The following is a 26086-nucleotide window of genomic DNA, read 5'->3' as shown; positions in this document are numbered from 1 at the left end:
TTGTTCTGTAAAATCTACATGGTATCAGCATAGCTTTCATATTTGATCCACTTGTGACAGTTTGTAAAATTTACATTGTATATATCCTGTGATGATATAAACTTTACAATATACATCACATTTTGTGGCGTTGATACATTCGTGTGAAACTCAGATATTACTTCGTTTATAGTGTGCTTAAGTGTTGTCGTAAATTCATGTTATGTATCCGTTGTTATTTACATGGTTTTACATGTTTTAATCTTCTATTATAATATTTATTTATATTTCTCTGTACTGAGAGATCTGGTGTTTATTTGAACTGTTTTTTAACAGTACAATATAAGCGAGATGTTTTGCTAGCCATTAAACCAGATGCAACCCACCATTGTTTTCTAGAAATGTCCTGTACCAAGTTAGGAATATGACTGTTGTTATCAAATAGTCCATGGCTATGTATGTTGGTGTTTGGTTTTTTTGGTTGCTGTTCAGTGTTTCTGTTGTTCTGTTGTTTACCTCTTATCGTTTTTTAAAAGTTGTTTTTTCATAATCAATGTTTGACAATCAAACAACGTTTTACTAATGTTGCCTTCATTTATCAATCAGATATGAAATTGGTGACTATTGTTATCCCTACACTACATGCAATCATATAATACATGATTGTACCTTTCCGTTACTTCAAATTATAATGCGATTGGAATGTATCATTTACAATGTTGAGCATTATTTTGTGGTAGCAATGAATAAATATAACAATAAGAATCCGTTATTATATTTTAATCAGCATTAAATAAGTTAACAATTATAAAGATCTCAGTATATTTTTACAATCGGCATTAAATAAGTTAACAATTATAAAGATCTCAGTATGTTTTTATAATCGACATTAAATAAGTTAACAATTATAAAGATCTCAGTATATTTTTACAATCGGCATTAAATAAGTTAACAATTATAAAGATCTCAGTATGTTTTTATAATCGACATTAAATAAGTTAACAATTATAAAGATCTCAGTATGTTTTTATAATCGCCATTAAATAAGTTAACAATTATAAAGATCTCAGTATATTTTTACAATCGGCATTAAATAAGTTAACAATTATAAAGATCTCAGTATGTTTTTATAATCGCCATTAAATAAGTTAACAATTATAAAGATCTCAGTATGTTTTTATAATCGTCATTAAATAAGTTAACAATTATAAAGATCTCAGTATGTTTTTATAATCGGCATTAACTAAGTTAACAATTATAAAGATCTCAGTATGTTTTTATAATCGGCATCAAATAAATTAACATTTACATCGATAATAGTAAAACTTTATACAAATAACAATAATGATTAGAACTAGGCTGCATAATAATCTCTGTTGCAGAAATCATTTTGGGAAAAGATACTTATAGAAATGTGTGTGCAATTTCAAAACACTCATTATTGAAACGTCAATTTAATTTAAAATAGATATGATTACATTGCTTTTGAGTAGTAGCATATTGTGACAGCACAAGCCCAGTAGTCAGCACTTTTTTGCTGACATGAATTATCATTGATATTGTTATATATATAAATTAACTGTTTACAAAATTTTGAATTTTTTGAAATACTAATGCTTTTCTACCTCAGGCATAGATTACCTTCGCTGTATTTGGCAACACTTTTAGGAATTTTGGATCTCAATGCTCTTCAACTTCGTACTTTATTTGGCTTTTTTTTTACTTTTTTTGGATTCGAGGGTCACTGATGAGTCTTTTGTAGACGAAACGCGCGTCTGGCGTAAATACAAAATTTAGTCCTTGTATCTATGATGAATTAATGGTAAACGATGCAAAATATACAAGACCAAAAACCAGCTTGTATTAGTCGAACCAAGACTGACAAAACATGACATACATAGATCGACGATTAAAGAGTTTGTTCCCATAATGTAATATATTTATCCTTCACCTTTAAACAGTTGTTCTGAATTTTAAAATGTGTACCCACAATAAACATAATCTCTTTCACATCTTAATCTTTGTTCTAGATCTATATTGCATAACAATTTTATGATATCAATCTATTTTTATTATGTATCTCGTATCGTAATTTGGAAATAGGTTTCAACTTTCAAGAAAGATTCAACTAGTAATATCTGATTTTTTGAACTTTGAATTTATTAATTTACGTGTTTAAATGAAGTGTTTGAATATTAAAGAGGATATTAGACTATGGTTGGATTAAACGTAAACAACACAAAATAATGTAAATGCTACCAGAATCTAATAAGATAATATAGATGGACATATATAGTACGAACCAAGATTCTCTTATCCCAATTAGTTTAATGAACAAATAAAGGGTTTATATATTGTTTTGCGTTTTGTAAAGACTATTACTTATCAGTAAAGTTGACAGTTAAAACATCACAAACAATAAACTGTTTATAGTAAAATTTAATGTATGTTTGGGGAATACCAACAACTTTGAAAGGGGATTAATGTTTTACAGTCATGGTATAGTGAATCGAGGGTTTTACCCTCATGGCATAGTGAATCAAAGTATCTCTTACATTCTATCAAGGGGTAATCGTTGGTTATTCAATGTTACTTTTTTACGCTGCAAAGACACGGCCTTTTCGATGATGTTTGGTTTTTTGAATGATTTCAATAAATAACTTTCATAAAGTATGCTTAAAGTTAAATTGAATTATGAAAAAAGTAAATGTTCATGAAGCAAACAATATTATAAATGGCAATATGTGAATAGATTTAAGATGATCTGGTATGAGAATAAATGTGACAACTCTCCATCCAAGTCATAATTAGCCTACTTTGCGTTATAAATACATGAAACTGCAGTGTCAAAAAACTCCAACGCATCAAAAACCTGCTTTGATGAAAGTAATTCTATTATCAAAAATATAACTTATAAATGATACTATTCCTTACATGGGCTATGGTATAATACTGTTTTCATTTGAGATCTTTTATGATTATCATGGATAATAATGAATGAAAAATGAGATTCGTTGTCAACTTGCAAGGTAATTAGTTTTATTTAACATCATGAACAACAATACATAAACAGCAGTATAAAAATATAAACTCTTTTTCACAAATAAAAGTTAGAGACAGATAAAATACAACGATTTCAACAATAAAAAATGATTACAATGAACATTAAAATGCAAAATGCCCAGAACACCTAAAGTGGTATCTTATGATCTATGGCAGTTATTAGTATTTGTTGACCTTCACAAATATAGACAAAACAAGACGGATTCCAGTATTTGATTTAGTTACAAGGGAAGTTACCCGACCATTTTGTAAACAGTATTCATTAAGCACAACGGATGATTTGTTTGTATTTTTGCGTTTAGAATACGCTTATTTATCAACAACAGTATTTACCATTTCTTACTTGATATTCCATCACATAACAATACTTCAAATAATATGTGATATCCTTTGAGATGTTATTTGGACGCAAAACATACGGTCCGAAATTATGCAAAACACGTTCATATTGAATTATGTTACAAAATGTTTATGTCATTTGACAGTGCGTTATTGTTAAAAATATGTTAATTCAATTGTGTCAAAATCTATACATATATATGTCATCAAAATGAACATAATTTTACAAAGCTGTTCTGATAGTTAGTATAATGGTTTCCCATTCGTTTAAGAAGCAAACTACATACAAAAAACTAAGTATTTCAAAAATACAGAATTCCAAATAGGAATCAAGCAATCGCCAAGTTCCATTATTTTAGGTCTACATTAAATCTAATCCATGAAATTCAAAGTTCACATGTGTGGTTATTCCAGTCAAGAGAATAAAAACAAGATTTCAATGTATGTGGATTGTAAAGGATCTTTTGCAGAAACTCATCTTCACTTCTCGTGGTTTGGATAATATGATAAAATTTCACCGGAAACATACTGTAGTCTTCAGCTTTAATCCTTTCTAACATTCGTTATGTTGCTATTATAATGGACATAGATTGTTCGTACCCGCTTAATAACAGTTGTAAAATATAGAGAACAACCACACCAACCATTAGCTCTAATTTGGAAGTCTCCAACCATGCGACTTTGGTCCAAATCTGTACACAAGTCGCCTGTTTAATACTGGTTCCATTATTTTCCGTTTATAATAATATCTAAAAAAAACAAGACAAAATTGAAATTGATTTGTATTTTATTGAAACAAAGTTTACGATAATTATTTGAATTTATTTGTAAAACACCGATAAAACATCAGACTTATTTCAATATTTTTGTTTTACATCATGTAGCTCTTTTTAAGCCATTCAGAACCTAAAACTATCTCAAGCTGCCAGAAAATGTTGAATAAATCAGGCTAAATGAAAATTGAATTCAACATTTGTTCAAAAATCGCTTTTGCTAGATCAAATTTGTTGGAATTTCCTTAACAGAAAAAATATCTACCTTATTGCACGACTCATGTTTTCGTAATTCATTCGTTCGTTATTTTTTATTTCACCCCACATTCGAGCTATTTCTTTTGTTTTTACCATTCTGAATTCGCCTTTCTCTTGGTTGGTCCATTTAATGTAAGAAGGGTTTGTCATTGGATCATTCAAAAGATCACGTAAAAACTCCCACAAGCGTTTACTGCCATCTGAAATGATAAAACACGATATAACAGTTTGTCTTAGAATACTAAGCTAGGCTCCCACAATAAATTATGACAATGCCTCTTTTTGGCCAAACTTTAAATGATAGAAACTTCCCTTGGCAGGTAGACACAGAACTTGTGTTTTAAAATATAACAGGAAAAAAAGGGGTGGTTCTCTTCCAAATGAAGATATGTCATTGCGGAAACATGCTGTGTATATGTATCAGCACTATGAAAATTTAACGTATTGTTATAATTATAAATTGCTATCTTTTTTTACATAAATTCTTGCCAAATAATGTTTATATTTTTTCGAACATTGGTCAAATAAGCTTAAGGATGGTATAATCTCATGCTGTTTTGAACGCAACAAAAAACAACAGAAAATAGTGCTTTTTATTCACAGAATGCTTAGAAAAGTTTTTATACATTTAAGAAAACTTAAAGTAATAGAGTGATTGTATCTATTGTATATAATATTACATAGTTGTGATCTATACATATATATCTATAGATTCATCAAGATATATAAATACAATAATCTTACTTGTACGTGTCACTGAGGGTACTTGTATTCCTCGTAATCTTGAAGTACGAGGAGTTTGTTCTGTGTGTTGGTCAGCACTAAACTCTTCAATTACAGTTTTGGGGATTAATTCTTCTGGCGGATTAATACCTGTTTTGATGAATAAACAACAACTTTAAAACTGCCTATTTTGAATAAACTGCTCCTACATTTTAATTTTGATTTTAACTTAAATTTGCAACTTGGAACTTATAAGTGATCCTATTTCAAAATAGTTCCCTTTTTAACTATAAAATCTTGAAACAGTGATAAAGTATAATGTTTTACAAACCGTTGTTTACCACTTTATAAAATCATTGCGACATATCGAATTATACCAATAATGATTTAAAAGCTAATGGAATCACACAACCACCAAACGAAGATAACATGGTGTGTTGAAAAGCAAGCGCTTCATACTACGGCATATTTTTATAGATTGGTATCAGTAATGAAACATTGAAATTTCTGATGATTATATCATTACCAAATTTACAATTGGTTTAGCTTTAAATCGAAATGATAAGGTTTACTTAAAGTTTCACTGGAACCAGAATTTAAAACATATTGATTTATCAATGTGCTTGAAATACAACTTATGTTCCCCAGTAGAGCCTAGCAATATTTAAGGCACTTTGGCGCATTAACCTACTTTGATGTACACGTTTTTGCTGAAGTACCCAATGTAAAAGAGGAACGAAAGATACCAGAGGGACAGTCAAACTCATAGATAGAAAATAAACTGACGACACCATGGCTAAAAAAAAAAAGACAAACAGACAAACAATAGTACGTATGACACAACATACAAAACTAAAGAATAAGCAACACGAACCCTACAAAAAACGTGGGGTGATCTCAGGTGCTCATGAAGGGTAAACAGATCCTGCTCCATATGTGGCACCCATCGTGTTGCTTATATTATTACAAACCCGGTAAATAGTATGCAAGAGTATCAAATATATACCTTCAAATGTAAAGCATCCCGTTGTTTTTCCAGGTGATTGGTTCAGAAGATCGTTCGGATCATCTTCATCTCCAATGTAATAAAATTCCTGTCCTACTTGGGCCACTACTTGGCTATCTCTAACTTCAACTCTCACGTTTTCTGCAAATATGCAAATTAAACAAATCCGATAAACAAGATAAAGTTTGATTATGTATGATAGGCTATGATATAACTACAAGGCATTAGTTGCCATTTGCGCGAAAGGAAACAAAATGTACAATCTGCCTTAAAAAAAAAACGTTTATATTAAATGTGTTTTTCATTAAAAAAGAAATAGGAATAAACTGTATGAGGTAAAATATTGTATGGTATGGTCTTTCTGATAAAAATTTACAAAGTGCCGACTGATGCATGAATGCAATCAATACTATTTCTTTTTTAGACTGAACAGTTCATACAGAGGCAAGTGGACAACTTGCACTTACTGATATTTTTTCAAATGTGATTGTCATTATTCTGATACATGCATACATTTGTAACATAGATTTTATCTATGATTTGTGAAATAACATTACCAGGGTTTTTTTCTGCACCAGAAGATGAGCAAGTTATGATTTTCGTGCATCCAAAGGGTTTCTCTGGGTTCAATTTTTTATGTCTTACAACGTGAAACGAGGCGAAAATAAAAAAAAATAAATAAATCAAGAGCTTATGGATATATTATTGGGATTTCTTTTTACTTAATATGATGCTTTCTCATTGTATGTGTTTCAATTATTTTTACATAAATATATACCTGTGCGAACTGTCTGGCACGGGGATGGGTCTTCAATTCTCTGCATGCAATCCAAGTATCGATCATAAACAGGTAAGTGTATCAATGTACAAGGGTTGTTTATCACCAGGGTCATGTCTGTAAAAAACGTATTTGTTTTTTGTTCAGTTTTTGTACATAAATTAGGCAGTTAGTTTTCTGGTCATTTCTGGGACTTTTATAGCTGACTATGCGGTATGGGCTTTGCTCATTGTTGACGGCCGTACGGTGACCTATAGTTGTTAATTTCTGTGTCATTTTGATCTCTAGTAAAGAGTTGTCTAATTGGCAATCAAACAACTTATTTTTCAAATGTTTGTATTCATTCTGAAATCTAAGTCAATGACATGTTTTGTTGCATTTACACTTTATTCCACTTTATTCCACTTATTCTATTTAAAACTAGTACATATTATATCAATATTAGTTTTATTTACACATGTTAAGGGACATTTCAATTCTTATTTGAATATTTTTTCACGACCTTTTTTTAATCTTGTAAAATTATCTTTACTTCAGGACCTTCAAAACTAAAACGTTCATGATGTAGGTAAACAAAAAATAGCACTGCGAACGCACCAAATGGAAAATGCTATTTTCTTTATGCATAAAATGTCATAAATGCTCTTCAATGTAGTTCTTCATTTTGCCTTTTTTCAATTGTCTTTTTTTTTTTTATTTCAGCGTCACTATTGCTTCTTTTAAAGACGAAACGCGAGTCTAGCGTACACAATTTTTATCCTTGTATCTATAATAACATGAAAAGTTTTTTTTTCATTAAAGGCAGATTTACGAATATAAATTTTTTTTCAAAGAGATACAAAATAAATACAAAATGGCAAAATTCTTGTGTAAAAAAAACCACATATATTTACGCAAACTAACATGCCTAACGTAACGGTACCCAAATTGCAACGAGTACCCAAATTGCACCTATCTAGCAAAAATAGCAGTGGAAATCTTACAAGATTTCCTAACGACTAAACAAGTTGTATTTTAATGATCCGATAGTATGCACGTCTTTCAACATAGGTAAATATATTTAGATATACACAAAACGTTTACAGTATTTATCAACAGATGAAGTGTTTACTGAAAAAGCAAATTGTACAGAAACGTCGCCATGCGACGTCATCAAAACGTCATCTTTTTAAAATTAGCAAATACAATATGCTTCAAGTATCCATTTCTTTAAAAAAAAGAAGAGTCAGCATGGACAAATATCCAATTGTTCAAAATATTTGAAAAAAGTAAACAAAAGCTCTGTTATTCGACTTTTGACGATGCAAATTTAAGCATGGATGCAATTTTGGTACTCCTCATTACAGAATCATTGATGGTTTGGAGGTTAGTTCAGACCAATTTTTCGATGATTCCATATGAATTGAAAATCAAATTGATGTACCATATAATAAAGAAGGATACAGCTACAAAATAAACACAAAATGGAAATGTTTGTCTTGATCATAAAAAAACGTAGTTGAAAAAACTGTCAAAATAGGTGCAATTTGGGTACCGTCACGTTACCTTGTTTTATTTTTATCGCGCATAGTATACATTTTATGGAAAGAAGATACATAGCTGTAGATAACATGTTGTTCCCAAATTAGAACCGTTAGATAACGTAAAAGTTGTGTTCCCATCTTGTTTAACTGTATAAAACCTTTGACCCTATGGAGTGGACATTTATGTCAATGACTTTTTAAAGATTAAAAACAAGTGCATTTTAATAACCCTTATTCAAATATTTGATTTAAAAAAAATATTTGCAAATATGATGATATATTAATTTGATGAGGAACCTTATCAAATATAGCATCACCTTTTAAGTGTTGACAGGTTTGTTTTCTTCAACAGATATCAAAATCAATTTGATAATTTTCAAGGTTTAAATGGAATATGTACTAAATTTTTCAGCGGCTGTATGTTCTAAAGATCATGTGTAGAACATCTAATCTTACCTTCGTCCAGCATGTTAAAATTATTTTGAAATGAAATTCTTTTTATTTTATATTCTTTAATATTTCAATCTTTTTGGCATTTTAGGGGAATATTGAAATAGAAAATTCACTAGAGAAGCAAAATAAATACGCATTACGAGTCCACTAGATACCTATTCATCAAATCCATTGGATCATTGTAAAGAATCTATTTTAAACCATACAGGTAAGTTATAATCAGGAAGGTAAACACGGTAACCCATTTCCTTAAACTATAATATTTACATCTGCAAATTTCAAAATATCCATTGTGACGTAGATAACTCACTGACGTCGAATCAGTATTAAATGTCGTTCAACCTTGTGCATTCAATTCTGTTTATACATGTTCGTTTTCTAAAGGATTATATTTGGAATTAAGATAAACTTATTATGTCAAAGGGAAAGCACATTTTATTAACCTGAATATTCAAAAGGTCAAATAACAAACTTTCCACATTATAGACTTTGTTTTAAAATAAAAGCACCTTTAAACAAATATTGCTTAACAGTGCAGCATTATCTATTGAAATTAATTGCTTTGCTTCTTTAATAAATAGATAACAAAAGGCAATGAAAAAGTACATGGCAAACAAGGCAAAGAGAATTATATCATATCATAACAACATTTTAAAAACACGATACCATATAGTAAGTTCAAACTACACAGTCAACAAATCAGTTTGTATTCACCTTAAAATAAACCAAGTTTAGAACTAAGATGGTAAGGGATGCTAGTTACGTCTTAGAATTGTGACAACCCTCGTATTGCCCAGTTGAATATATAATAGTCATTTTAGATAATATCATAGTAGGTTTGAATATTTGTCTGGTCATAAGTGTTAACAAACTCTCTTTCAACGATCAGAGTACCGATAATATATATATTGTTATATTTGAATGAAATTGCAAACATGGTTTGCTTACATAGTTGTTCTCGGGGTCTTAAAAATGTTAAAATAAGTATTATATTTGAAAACCTTTCTTATATCAACATCATTCATTGTTTAATAAAACTAATCAATCATATGGCGTTCAGAAATAGATAGAGGTATCAGATTTCGTATCAAATAAGAATATTAACCAGCATCATTAACAGCTGCATATTTAATATTATACTTCATGATGTCAAAAAAGTAAAATCACATAAATACTGAACTCCGAAGAAAATTCAAAACGGAAAGTCCCTAATCAAATGGCAAAATCAAATGATAAAACACATCAAACGAATGAACAAATAGAATATCCCAAAATAAATCTAAACATAGATAATTAAAACATAATTCATTATTGTTTCGTAATAATAACATGTTTTTTTGTTGGTGTTTTTATTTAAGAGATTAAAGATACCAGTAATCATAAGTCCAAAAAAGAAATCAATCTCCGTGACCAGAGTTGAGCAACATAAACACTGCCAAAACTGGCCTATTAAATTTGCTTAAAATCTATCAAGTTTTCTAAATATTTAAGCAACTGTGAATATTTAGTTCCGTTTTTTTCGTTAGATTGTAATTTTTACATAGATAATTTTTCATTATACGAAAGTTGTATGGTTTTAAATTGCCAAACCTATATTAATGACCAATGACCTGTAGTTTTTAATTTCTATATCAGTTTGTCTCTGGGGGAGAGTTGTCTTATTGGCAATGATACCACATTGTTTTATTTTATAATCTTTATTGGATATAAAGTTTTTATGTTTATAAAAGAATCAAATTGATCCAGAGAAGTAGTATTGACAATTATAATGTATATCAGGTTTTACATATTTTTCTATGATATGGTCTTTCAGTGCTATTCAACTTCGTACTTTATTTTTTTATGATTCGAGCGTAACTGGTGAGTCTTTTGTATCCAAAACTCGCGTCTGGCGCAAATACAAAATTTCAATCCTAGTACCTATGAAGAGTTTAGTTTTAATATCGTATACGATATTCTTAAATTCTGATTGTAAAACAAAGGTTTGTGTTTGGTTAAAACCAAAAAGAGAAAATTGTACATATAATATGATGTCACGATAAAATTCTGATTTTATTTTTTTTTATTTTTGATGTTAATTTTTAGATATTAGTACATGCATATAAGTTGAATTTCAGATATATAAGTACATGTGTATTTAATTGATATTTTCAATGGATATGAGGTAGATGTGTTCTGCAGGGTTTGGTACAATAAAAAATAAACAATATTCTTTCGTAATCAAGACATTTAAAAAGGTTCAGGATTGATATGCATAACACCTTACATATTAGATATCTAATTGTAGTACTAATTAATCGTACTATAAGTTGAAAAATCAGTCCTTTCGTAAAAAATCTTAACTTAATTTTCGTAATTTTACCTTTTAAGTAGTTTTATGCACATCATGTTTCAATGTCATTGTTATAATGCTTTACATTTAACGATTCTGAAATTTAGCAAAGCATCATATTGTACGATTTCTTTTTTTTCCCTATCAATTATTTATTTACATGGTCTCATGCAGACAAATAAAGGCAACAATAGTATACCGTTGCACATACATATTAGTAATGAAGTATGGTTTGATAATGATTCTACCTTGTTCGAACATGCTGCAAGTGTCCTGTGAATTAATTTTTGAATTATTTGAAAATCTATGAAAGGGTGCATTGCACAATAATACCTTAATTTGGATATTTTCAAAAGTGAATGTGCATGATTAATTTTTCTCCTCTTACAGTTTGATAATATTTATTTTTACTTGCGGAAGTTCACCTTTACCTTGAATAAATATTATTTCACAATGTTTTGTTCAAAATTTAATTATTTTTAGTAAAAAAAAAAAACAATTCAAAATGGACACTCAATAATCATAAAAAATCAGAAAAGCTAGGACAAAAGCATGGCGAAACTAAAAATGTTCAGTGGTCAAACAATTACCCTGAAACTAGAGCAAATATCCTAATACATTTGTTATAACAACAAATTCCGTTTTACGCCAACAATTTTAATTCAGGATGAACTCTTCGTATTATTCTGCTGTTTGTCGTGATTTTTTTTTCCAACTTTTGTTGACAAGAAGTTTTATTGTTACGTTCTTTTCTTGTCATAACTATCATATTCAAAATTATTCCAGTTATGCATCAGACCTTGAATGTTAAAGTCGAAATTGGTACAATTTTTGGTACTTTTTTTTACAATTAAAATAGAAAACAGAATTAGTATTAACATGTAGTACATGTTTCTAATTTTTTTAAAGTCTCTGTTTTATACATGTTAACAAGAGGGGTTTTATCAGCAATTTGATGATTTCAAAATAAAAGAAAAAAATAATGACCACTAGCATCCTCATGCGGCGTTATTTCGTGAAACATAATAGAATCACTTAGAATCATAGGCATTAGCAAAAGGAAAAGTAAAAACTATAAATAATATACCGAACTTAAATGCAAATTTAAATCGAGAAGGTCTATACAAACAGACAAAATCAAACGCAATCGATCTACATCATAGTTGAACAAAAACTGCCATATTCCTGACATCATAAAAGAATTTTTCGAAAAAAAAATTCAAAGCTGGTGGTTAGGTGTCATCTTTATACATTTTAAAATTCCTAGTTTTTTTCTGTTTTTGTTTTTGTTTTTTCTTTCGAATACGATGAATATAAAATACTGTGTAAACATGTATGACACTAATTTATAGTTAAGAAATTTGAAATTGATGATGTCAATGGTATTAATTTTATACAGAATGAAACGATTAAATTGGCTATTCTGCTATTTTCATATCCATTATTATATGTTATTACCAGTAAATGTGTTAGATTTCTTTATTATGCTCAAATGATAAAAGTAAACACTTTTTGAAAGCAAATCAAACATCAGATATTCTACTCCTCCTTAAGTGTTTTTTTTTATAGTTCGTCTGAGGTGAAGTGTCTTTTAAGCACACTTTTAATCAGATACATTAAACTATTTAAGTAACCGCATTATTGTATATGCTAGTGTATACAAAAACAAACTTTTTCAATCAACTAGGCTTAATATAAGATATAAATAAATGCAACAGTATTGCCGCTGTATAAAAGTCATAGATCGATTAAGAGAAAATAAATCCGGGTTGCAAATTTAAACCGAGGAAAACCCATCAACTATAAGAGGAAAACAACGAAACCAGAGAAATACTGAAGTGCAACAAAAACATGCCAGCATGCATAGACAAGGACAATTTGATAACAACTGCCATATTCCTTACTTGGTTTAGGACAGATTAGGAAAATATTGTGGGTTGAACCTGATTGTATGTCTAGCCAGACCCCTCTTCTAAACGTGGTTGACTTTTAATGTGCATCATGGTAGAATGGTTTTGGTCAATTTAAATTGTGTGGCAGCAAGATGTATCAGTGCCGCTTGACTAGTCGTGTCAGTCATATAAGTAAATATGTCAATACAATTTACATGTTACAATAAAAAGAAATATATGTATTTCAAAACGTCCTACAGATTGCCATGTGCACTAAAAGTATTTGACTAAGATTTTGATCATAACACAATTGAACATGTGTATGCAAAAACAAATTGAGTATTTGCTCAGATATTTTCCTTACATTAGAGCAACAGTGTCAAGATGTTTCAAATGCAATGAATAGTGATGAATTCAGAACTTTATCGTGCAATTCAGTGTTATGTTATAGGAAGTTCATAGCTATATGAAAAAAATACATTATTTTAGGAAATAATAGTAAACAAGACAATTCATTGGTTGAAATGTATATTTTTTTTTATCTTATTTTACAAATAACCTTCACCTTATATCACTATTTATTCAACTTTTGTAGATAGTACTATTTCAACAATGATATCTGTCCCATTGGATAAACGGAAACAAATATATGGAAAAGACATATCAGCACACTTGAAAACAAAATACGTAAAAGACACTTTTGTAATCATTATTATTAGTATCTTATATATATATTTATAGTAACTAAATATTATTATTAGAATACATATACATATATTATGTGAAACAATACTATCGGAATAATAATAATAATTATGTATTTACGATTAACTTAATATTTTATTAGAAATTATATACTAGTATATTATGTGAAACAATTCTTTTGTGATCATTATTAATGTTATCTTATATATATATATATATATATATATATATATTCATGATCAAAATAAATGCTGACGGGAAAATATGTCAAAATATGAGCAGCGTCGGATAGAAATCTACCTTATTGAAAGTGCTCGTATACATGTACACTTATAAGATTTTGATTGATTTTGGAACATTCAAAAATGAAATAAAATTTGAACTTTAGTTTCTTTTGTAGGGTTTTTATAACAACTCAATTTTCAAACAGATACAGACTTTGCGTAGATGTATTTTCAGTTCGAAATAATTTAACAAATGTATTGATATTAGTGTGCATAAGGTCGATTTATATATGATGAGGCTCATATAAAGTTCAATCGAGTAAAACTATAAATTATTTATATGCTGCCAAACAAATTGTTATGAATATCTACAAAATACCGTACGATAGTATAACAATAAGGGTATAATATTAACCATGCTACAAATTTTACCATGACATTGCGAAGTTAAAATTTAAAACAGAACCACAATCGGCAGAATAGCCATACAGGGCGAAACAAAAACTTGACGATGAACAGATAGATAACTGTTATCGTAAGTGTGTATTTCCAGGGGCGGATCCAGGAATTTATTAGGGGGTGGTCACCTTTTGAAATCTTAAATTAAAATTCAAGTGTTTATTGGTATCATGAAAATAGTTACAACTATAGAAGAAAAAAGTTACACCTTATTTATAAAATTGATTCCAATTTCATTTTTCTATGATGCCTGCGTGCAAACATGTCAACTATAAAATCAAGTTCTAACTCTAAATTGTAATGCACGTGCATCAGTGCAAGTCCATTTAGTCGGTCCTGGCCCATTGTTGCACGTAGAAATTTTCTATTTATGATCGGAATGTGTGACATTTGATGAATGACTTTCTTTTTTGAATTTTCCTCTGAGTTCAGTATTATTTGTAATTTACTTTTTAAGAACTAATACATATAGTATACCGGTGTACAAAGGTCATATATCGATTGAGAGAAAATAAATTTCGGGTAACAAACTTAAACCGTAAACCTATATATGATTGATACATTCACTCGAAAGAAATGCTACTAATATTTATGAGGAGAATCACGTAAAAAGATAATTATATTTTGATGACTGTGCCTCAGATTTCTTTAGCATTTGAAATAATACTGAGATAACTCTCATGGTAAAATATTTATATCTTAACCAAATTAAAAAGAAACGATGATACAAGATAACAATTATTTTATCCAAAACATTATAAAAGCAAACAATTTAAGAGCTACAAAACAAATCCTACAAAAACAAAGTGAGCCTAAGTGCTTTGGAAAAATGACTGTGTTTTGTCCAGCCGTGCCAACGGTGTGTTTAAATGAATGGCGTGTCACAATCTAGTGGCATGTGCGTAATATTATCCAACTTTAGTCTGAGCAAAAGGAAGGAACTGGTAGTAAGAAATTATTGTACATTTACCGTAACAAAACTTATCATAGGAAGCGAAACCGAAAATACCTATACTATGAGGAACAGCATTTTTGTTAACCATATGATGTATTTTTTTTCAGGAAACATTATCATTCGTTTTGTTATTGGTAACCCATTACTTTGATTTTAAATTCCCCTACGGTCACCCATGATGTTTAAAAATCTTTCCGGTTAACCTACTTTGTAGAACCTTAACCTAGTTTTGAATGTCATTTTGTCTGAATATAGATCATTTTATTATTGGCATAGAGTTAAACATAATTGCAAGATTATGTTGTACAATAACAAAACTTGTCATAGGAAGCGAAACCGTAATACCTATACTATAAGGAACAACATTGTATATACCATGTGATGGATCTTTTTTTCAGGAAATATTATTATTCGTTTTGTTATTGGTTAGACATTTTATAACTCTGATTTTAAATCATCCTCAATTGATGGATGCTGAAAATTTTTAAATCATTGAGGAAAATGCAATCATATCAAATGTCAAACTTTTCCGTACCTTTCCAATTGATTCCTAAATTAGAAAAAGCGATATTTTTATGAAACATATTTTCCGATGAAGCATAAAATTGAGAATGGAAATGGGGAATGTGTCAAAGAGACAACAACCCGACCAAATAAAAAACAACAGCAGAGGGTCGACAACAGGTCTTCAATGTAGCGAGAAATTCCCGCACCCGGAGGCGTCCTTCAGCTCGCTAACGCTCAGGATAAAATTCGAATATCACGGCCCAGGCCATGTGTAAATTTCCAACAATCTATGGCTTCCATGAATTATTTCTTAAATAATACGCACATTAAAATTCTGAATTTATTAAGCTAAAAAGTTTTGAAATTAATACTTTTCTTCTTTTTTATTATTCTTTTATACAGTGTGTAACGTGACGGTACCCAAATTGCACCTATTTTGACAGTTTTTTCATCTACGTTTTTTTATGATGAAAACAAAAATGTCCATTCTGTGTTTATTTTGTAGCCCTATCCTTCTTTATTATAAAGGTACACCAATTTGATTTTTATTCCATATGGAATCATAGAAAAATTGGTCTAAACTGACCTCCAAACCATCAATGATTCTGAAATGAGGAGTACCCAAATTGCTTCCATGCTAAAAATTCACATAGTCAAAAGTCTAATAACAGAGCTTTTGTTTCATTTCTTTAGATATTTTGAACAATTGGATATTAGTCCATGCTTACTCTTCATTTTTTTTTAAATGGATACTTGTAACATATAATATTTGCTCATTTTAAAAAGATGACGTTTTGATGACGTCGCATGGCGACGTTTCAGTACATTTTGCTTTTTCAGTAAATACTTCATCTGTTGATAGATACTGTGAACGTTTTGTGCATATCTAAATAGTTTTACCTATGTTGAAAGATGTGCTTAGTATCAAATCATAAAAAAATCAAATTGTTTAGTCTCTAGAAAATCTTGTAAGATTTTCGCTGCTAGTTTTTCTAAATAGGTGCAATTTGGGTACTCGGTGCAATTTGGGTACCGTTACGTTAATCACAGAATCTAAACAGTAATGGCAAAATAACTATGATGAAAGATGCATTTCAAATGTATTACAATCTGATTTAATTGAATTTTTGAATTGTTCCCATTCTGATATGTCGTTCATCCTTGATGAATTTGAATTAGATTGAACATGTGAATACCAATTTCTGACAGACAAATGTCTTGCGACCATCAGAATATTTTTAAATTTATGAGGCCGTTGTAGCCTTGGTATACCTTCTCATATTGATATGATTGAAAAGCTGCTACTATTTATATTTCGATTGGAGCCATAAAAAGGATTTGCCAAAAACGCTGCGTTAGAAGATCTGAAAAAACGAATAATTTCTTCCGTGGGTTTTGTTTTTGAGGTACAAATGCAAAAACAAATTACTAAGTTATCTTCCTTTTCCATGTACTTTGACCTTTTACTTTACTTTTAAAAATTGTGACTGGGATGCTGAGTTGTCTCATTGGCAGTCACACCACATGCTCTTATACATGTGTAACCAAAGTAGAATATTTCATTGTGCTATTTAGGGGCTTTATTTCGAATTGTCTGCGCAATAATCAGTGAGAGGCTGATGGCTGATGGTTCTAGAACGTATCATTTAAATACAAGGGTTTTTTTTAGATTTTTTATTGCATCCTTCTTTTGACCTGGTTGATCTAGAAACACCTTGTGTCGGCACGGAGACTAAAATTGTATCATTAAAAACATGTCTGTTTGGTGTCATAGACGTCTTTTGATAAAATGAAACTAGCTTTCTATTTTTGTCATTTTAATTTAAGTATGAACAATATATAATTGTTAAAAAGTTTCCCTGTTGTGTAATAAAGTTAAAATTGTTCTTGAAATGACAGACTTGTGTAAAAATAAATTGAGGGTATAATAAATTTTCTCAATAGGCAGTTAAATGATTATTTTATAATTTTTTCTGATATTTAATGAAAATTTTCTCTTGGAAGGTCATAACCCAGAAGTGAATTGAACTGATTAAACTGTGATACCCTTTTATATGGTTTATTTGACCATTATTTAACATTTGTCTACGATTTTAAATCTTAATCTGTTATGCTTATGTATAAAATTGTCTAAGGAAAATAATAAACGCAAGCTTTTTTAGACATTAATGCGTTATTTTGTACAAATAGTAAATATTTAGTACGCCAAGCAAACAGAACTTTTGCCGATTTTTGTATTTGTGCATTCTATGTCACACCCAGAAAATAAGAAATATATGCAGCTGAATCGGGTGAAAAGGAAGAAAAGATATGTAAGTAACACCAGCACACAACGTGTTCGTTTAGGAAACGTTTAAGTATGCATAGCTGTCCATGCTACAGGATTCGCTCGTTTGAGAGTGCATGCGATTTTTTTTAAGTCGTTGCATGTAATCTTGGTTAGGGTCTTCCTAGTCAATTACGAGATTTGAATATCGATAAACTACTGTCGCCTTTATTCATCCACATTCACTGAATACAGACAGCTTTATTTCAAAGTTTGGTACTAATATAAACGGTATCAAATTTTCTGCACCAGATGTACCTTCAGCCCTCCTTCTTTCGTCCAAGACTTTCAATTTTATTTGTGAAAGATTACAAGTTTAATAAGATTTAAATGTTGATTAAAGATATGAGTTAACTTATGCAGTGTAAGATTTAACATTCAATTTGATTCAATTGAATGTCTAAGATAATATTATAGGATTGACCTGGCCTGTATGCCTGTATGATTTCGTGCTCGACGAAAAAATGTCCAGGCTACATATACAATTGTTTGAAAACAGAACATGTCTGTATCTGTTAAAGATGGAAAACAACACGTTTAATAAGTTATTGGGTCCGAAGCGCTTTCTGGTTTTACCTTCATCAGGAACGCCCAAAGCCAAACATTTGAAATCCGGAGATGAATAAGTACCGAAAATCGTTGAAGAGCTATATGTAAAAATATACCTAAAATAAATAGCCAAATTCATCTTAAGCCAACTTTGCCTGAGGGAGTTGAAATCTTAGTTTCATAATAATTTCAAAATTTATAAACGGACAATTTTAGTAAAGTTTGTTAAATCATGTCAGTACCGAAGCACTGGCTACTGAGCTGATGATACCCTCGGGGACTGATAGTCCACCAGCATTGGTATCGACCCAGTGATGTAAAAAATGGAGGAAAAAAAACACGTTTAATAATTTATTGCGTGGTAACTGTTCATTACCGACAGAATTATCAAATCATTACTGGACTTCAAGAATGTTGCAACAGACAAATGAATTGAATTATCAAATATGTCAACATTCATGGCGTCGTCTTTGTAGTCAGACTAATTATATGACATAATGTTCAGTTTTGGTACATGTAATGTCATGCTGCTGATTAAGTACATATTAAGAATATGAAATGTTTTTTATGTATTTTAAATCGATCAGTCCCCAAGCAAAAAATCTACCCAGTAAATGATACATTATGTATCTCTGACAAAGTGTTCTGTTTAGATCCTTCATTACGACATTTTAAAGTCATTAATTTTTACACCTTTTGTTACTATACAAAGACCCATTGGTGCATTTATCTATTATCTTCTCTTTGGTCGAGTTGTTGTTGTTTCTTTTACATATTCCCCATTTCCAATCTCAATTTTAAAGATACAGTATTGAGTATACCTGGTGATGGTTATTCGATACAATAGAGATGCAGGCACGGAAATTAAAGCATATGTTTTTTAATATAAAAAAAACCCTTGCAAATTTTACGTTAAAGATCTTCCATGTTTGTATACAAGGAAATGTTATTGACCTATCATGTCATTTATTTGTATAATAAGGATAATTCATTTTATTCATTAAATAGCTCTGGCTATACTTTTTGATATATTTAAATTGGTACTTATATCTTTATTGAAAAAAATAAATCTCTTTGGTATCTAGCTTTCATGTAATAACATTAGCGGTACAAAATTTTCTGCACCAGATGCTCATTTCGACAATTAAAAGTAAAATAACAAAAATACCAAACTCCAACGAAAATTAAAAACGGAAAGTTCGTAATCGAATGACAAAATCAAACTAGAGGCTCTAAAGAGCCTGTGTCGCTCACCTGTATTTACTGATGTTTTGGAAATCATGTAAAATAAGGTTAAAATCATAATGTATAGTATAAGATATCATTAGATACTATAATAATATCTAAGATGATAGCAAAAAACTGCAAAATTTCCCTAAAATTACTAACTCACGGGCAGCAACCCAACAACTGGTTGTCGGATTTGTCTGAAAATTTCAGGGCAGATATATCTAAATCTGATAAACATTTTTGCCACCAGTCAGATTTGCTCTAAATGCTTCAGTTTCAGAGATATAAACCAAAAACTGCATTTTACCCTATGTACTATTTCTAGCCATGTCTGCCATCTTGGTTCGAGGGCAGGGTCATCGGACACATTTTTTAAACTAGATACTCTTATGATGAGTGTGGACAAGTTTGGTTACATTGTGTCTTAGTAGCTTTAGAGGAGAAGATTTTTGTAAAAGATTTAAAAAAAATATCCTTAAAATTACCAATTTAGGGGCAGCAACCCAACAACGGATTCTCTGATTCATCTGAAAATTTCAGAGCAGATAAATCTTGACCTGATAAACCATTTTACCATGTCAGATTTGTTCTAAATGCTTTTGTTTCAGAGATATAAGCCAAAATCTACATTTTACTCCTATGTTCTATTTGTAGCCATGGCGGCCATCTTGGTTGGTTGGCCGGGTCACCGGACACATTTTTTAAACTATATACCCCAATGATGATTGTGGCCGAGTTTGGTTTAATTTGGCCAAGTAGTTTCAGAGGAGAAGAATTTGGAAAAGTTAACGACGACGGACGACGGACGTAAAGTGATGAGAAAAGCTCACTTGGCCCTTCGGGCCAGGTGAGCTAAAAATCAAACACATCAAACGAATTGATATCAACTGTCATATTCCTGTATTGGTACAGGCTTTTTCTCTTCAGTGTACTCTAGGCCATATTTGCAAATCCAAAGATTTAAAAAAAAATGAAGTGCTATAAACCAAAAAGAACAAAAGTATAGCATAAGACGGGCATGCAATCAGAGCTTTACAGCAAGAAGATGTATTTATTAATTCTAAATAATTTTTGAAGCATCAAGTTTTAATTACTAAATCCGTATTTTCATGCCAGTACTGTAGTACTGAGCTGATAATAAGTATTTGATGACAAAGATATTGGTTTTCTATTCTAATATTAAACACAAAAAATTAAATAGGGCACAGTAAGTATCAAAAATCCCTATCTAAGCAATAATTTCTAACACAAATACATATAATCAATCAAATGTGATCCAATTTCTGTTATTGAACTGCACTTCTAGACATGTCAATCATACAACATCTTCTTTTCATATGTATATTCTTTTGTTCATAGCATATTATAAGTGGTTATATATAAAATTACTTTGCATGAAAAATGAATTGTATACAATATTAGAAATATGAAAATGTTATTTAAAACAATTCATAATAAATTACGTAACATCAAATATAGTCTGAACTATTGAAAAAAGGTTGCAAAATGTTAATACATCCAAACAGAAAAGCACCCAAACAAAAAAACTTAAAACAATTTTTCTATTTCAATAATGTTATTCAAATCAAGCACATTTGATGAGTGTAATTACAGAAAAGTAGTACGTAATGCATACAGAACTTTTTCATTCGTTTCGACAAATACTACAAAATTAATACTACTGCTAAAAGAATATCTCATTCGCCAACGGTAAATGTCAGCCATTTTTCCGTGTATCGGTTTGATTGGTCAATATTTTATTATCGAACTATACATCTACTTAACCTTGGACTGTTGTGTATAGGCTTTTTAGCCTTTATGTTTGTATGCTTAAAATTATTATGTCTCGGTCTTTCTATTGCTTCCCTTGGTTATTGATTAAAGTTGCTCCGGATTCATGCACTGTGCGCCATAAAATCAATGTGTATTACGTATTTAATACGTTTCATACAATTATAATAAAGAAAACCTAGCTTTACAAAGGATCATTAATGTATAAGTATTTAGTATAAGTCTATTCACTGTAAAAATATCATTCAATAGAATCGTTTCAAAAATAGAGATAATTAAAAACCAATTGTTCAGAGAACAATTGAAGGTCTTTCCACTAGTAAAGATCTATTTTGATATTGATATAGTAAAAATCAGTTAATAATATTAGTTCCTTATGGCTTTATGATGTATTTATATGAATTTAAAGAGAAGGTCAAAATCTAGAACGTCCTATTAACCTATGACCTTGACCTCTATTTCAAGGTCACAAACCAAGGACCTCAAATCAAAAAGACTATAAGTCTTATTTATAGTTGGTTAATGAGTTATATCACCATACGCGTATTTTTTAATACAAGAGGGGAGAAAACTCCCTTTTACGTTCAACGTACCCTTGCAATCAAAATTTACGTGTAACGACATGTCGCAACAAACAATTTAGGTAAAATAATTTGTTGTTATCTTATACAGTTTCTGGAAATAAGAGAGAATTAGCCAAATTCAAAAATTAGAATATGACCTTGACCTTTGACCTTGACCTAATTTTCATTTTTGGGGACCAAGGACCTCAAATCAAAAGATCCTAAGTCTCTAGCACTTATGGTTTACAAGATAGAAATGCATATCACTTATATCAAATGCATAAGGGGAAATAACTCTCATATGGAGCGTTCATATAACTTCGGTCAAAATAGAACAAATCATGCGAAGGATATAACGAGCAATTTTGTAAAATAAATTTGTCATAATATATTACGGTTGCGAAGGAGATGCGCTAACAAGGAAAACAGTGTTTGGGGAGATAACTCCTACAAAGAAAAGTATTCGTTTACGCAGGGTAAATTTCAAAAGCGCATAAACTGTTCGATATCATATACCAAATATCTAAGCGACATATTGCGAAACAAATGTTTATCGCAAGAACAAAATTAGGCGGAAGAAAAAAAAAATAATAATCAGAAGAAAAACAATAGGTCTTTCCACAGAAAAGTGGAAAGACCTAATAACCTAACGAAATCCACTTTACTGACCAGATGCGTCCTTCGTCAATAAATGAAATCTCTCTTTATTGGTGATTAACAACTAAATTTAAAGCAGACTGGGAATTTGTAGATATCATTACAACGTATGAGCTCTCTCGGGAAACAACAACGGCATAGGTAAACTGGTTGTCGTCAAGCTAAGAAAAATTGAGAAAGCAAAAAAAATAAACTCAAGTTGAAATTAAGTAAATAGTATTAACCGGAAAAATTAATCAGGAATTGAAACTATCAAAATCGTAATAAGTAGGAAGGTCGTATTATGCGACAAATGTGACAATATTTTCAGGAAATTATTATTATTCTTGTGCATTCATTGGATGTTTAGCTTTTTTGTCTGAAAATGTCCTTCACCTTATATACCCTCATTATCATATATAAATCAAAGTGTTACAATTTTAACAACTGGTGTCACTTTAGTCTTACCACGCTAAAACGGCGGTAGCTTTATAATAAAACTGGAAAATGTTGTATAATAATTTGTGCAGATGATCTGGAAAACTCCGACTTGTTCAAGATAGATAGTACTAAACAAAAAAATCTTTAATAATACCATAAACCATATGGTTTATCTTGCCTTTTATTGTTCCCAATTCTAGTTCAGTTTGCGCAAAAAGAAAAGATAGTGACTATTAATAGATCTTAATACAACATAAGGTTAGGATGTAATTTAAATGTTGTACTACTCGCAGTTCCAAAAGAGATCCCTTTTATACTTAGTTGTTAGAGAGAGCCATGATATCTCTTGTATGTAAAAGACACCCTGGTAGATTTGAAAAAGAGCAGGCTAATGCCGCTTCACCCGCCAAGTGGGATGGGATTAATTTAAGTTGCAATAGTTGTTTCTCAATTCACTATAAATAAATATGTTTAAAATATTGAGTTGTTTGTTTTTAATGTTATTCCTATTCGCTTTAAGGTATGGAGCCATCGTCGTTATAAATGTCTTTGGGTCTATTATTTGCGTGCCTTTATTGAAGCAATATTTAGCAAGTCTATACAGAAAAGTGTTCATCTTCAAATCAACATTGCTCTTTGATGAGGGTGGTAAAGGGTTACTTAGTTATTCACCGTGTTAGGTGAAGTCAGTGAATATATTAACATGCAAGAATTTTTAAGTACACGCAGATTTCCCCCTTCACGTCCCTCTTCGATCACTTTTATGGAATAGAATTAAGAAACATCGTAGAACAATCAGTCAAAATTAGATAGCAATTGATAAGTGTCAAAACATATTATTTTTACTGTGGAAATAAATTTTAAAAATTTACTTTTTTGTCACCAACAAAACGAACAAAACTACTCATTGGGTGTTAATAAGAAATAAAATTTGTATCAGGTCATTTTAAATGAAACGCCAAAAGTTAAGCCCGGTCACACCTTACCGGATAGCACGAACGGACGCCTAACGGATGCAAATAAAAGTTGTCCGTTGACAAAACTGTTATCCGTTGGGAGTCCGTTGATGTACTGACCGAATAAAACGGACGTGTAACGGATGCATAACGGACACACACCGGATATGCAACGTACGAGAAACGGACACGTACCGGATAGAACGGATGTCGAATGTACATCCAACGGACGAGTACCGCATAAAACGGACACCTAACGGATGCGTACCGGATAAAACGGATGAACAAGATATACGGAAAAGTCAAAGGCGACAATAATTATACATGTAAATCGCATAAATATTCAAAATGTTTCTGTGTAACTGGTTTTGTTTTGTTCTTCAAAATTCCACCTGAGGGCAGTGTCTGGCCTGAATAAGAACTGCTCGATTGTGAAGACGTGCCTATACTCTAAAATCGATTATGAATAGTAAGAATTCATGAACCTTAGGAAATCTAACATACCAATAATTGGTATTTCTGACGCGAAATTTTCAATTGGCATTTATCCGTTTTAGATCCGTTCATCATCCGTTTTATCCGTTATACGTCAGGTAGAAGTCCGTTTCTCATCCGTTCAACATCCGTTTTATCGTTAAACGTCCGGTAGAAGTCCGTTGGTGAATTTATCTTCCAGACCTCCAACGGATGTATAACGGATACGCAACGGACACAAAACGGACGAGTACCGTACAAAACGGACGCCTAACGGACGTTCAACGGACACTTTATCCGTTGGACGTCCGTTCAAAGTTTTGAACATGCTCAAAATTTTCCACCGGACAAAACGGACGTCAACGGATAAAACGTATACGCTTAACGGACATGCAACGGATATGGACGGACGTCTAACGGATAAGAACGGACATAAACGGATTGAAAAAAAGTTATCCGTTAGGCGTCCGTTCGAGCTATCCGGTAAGGTGTGACCGAGGCTTAGTTTGGTGAAATGTGAAGACTCATAAAAATTGAAATAACAATAGAATCGTCAAGGCAAAAATAAAACAATAAAATACCATAGAAATTGAGAATACGAATAAACGAGAAACCGCACGAAAACAGGATAATGTACTAGAGTTGGGGATTGCTGTTCTTTCAACAAACTGGACATTTTTTAAAATACTCAGCATCAAGCATGTAAAACCAATTATATAAGTAATTCGTATTTATAAAAGCTCTGGTTCAAGTGAGACAACTCTAATTTTAATACATCTAATATGATGTATAAAAAAAAAACACATGTACATGTAAATAAAAACTAGGAGATGATTATATGGTATGATTGCCAATGATATAAATATCCACTAAAGTTCAAATGAAGTGGATGTAAGCAATTGTATGTAAGCGCACGGCTTCAACAATGAAAAAAAACAATAATGTATAGTTGACTATAAACTGTCCCGATATAAAATTATGAAGCAATCCGATTGACAAATACTAAGGCCTGATTTATAACATAACAATTTACGGAAATCAAATATGTCAAACACGCACCAACGACAGCTACTGAACTATAGGCTCCCGACTTGGGATAAGCTCATATAGATTGTTGCAGGGTTGATTATGTTGAAGGACGCCAACCCTCC

At 30.7% G+C, this 26086-nt stretch overlaps 1 protein-coding gene across 1 annotated transcript in view; it reads right to left on the bottom strand.

Moving 5' to 3' along the window:
• Positions 1-748: 748 nt before the first annotated feature.
• Positions 749-26086, bottom strand: part of LOC139481571 (ETS homologous factor-like) — a 30589-nt gene continuing 5251 nt past the window's right edge. The window contains exons 2-7 of the mRNA XM_071264991.1: positions 6920-7036; positions 6142-6282; positions 5157-5285; positions 4420-4612; positions 1289-4130; positions 749-844 (exon numbers count right to left, since the gene is read on the bottom strand). Coding sequence (XP_071121092.1) covers positions 4034-4130; positions 4420-4612; positions 5157-5285; positions 6142-6282; positions 6920-7034 — 675 coding nt within the window. The 5' untranslated portion in view covers positions 7035-7036 and the 3' untranslated portion in view covers positions 749-844; positions 1289-4033. The remainder of the gene's footprint in view (positions 845-1288; positions 4131-4419; positions 4613-5156; positions 5286-6141; positions 6283-6919; positions 7037-26086) is intronic.

Source organism: Mytilus edulis, chromosome 7, assembly GCF_963676685.1.
Source record: "Mytilus edulis chromosome 7, xbMytEdul2.2, whole genome shotgun sequence".
Taxonomy (NCBI): Eukaryota; Metazoa; Mollusca; class Bivalvia; order Mytilida; family Mytilidae; genus Mytilus; species Mytilus edulis.
Note: the sequence above shows the minus strand (reverse complement) of the source record. Positions and strands in the feature narration are given on the sequence as shown.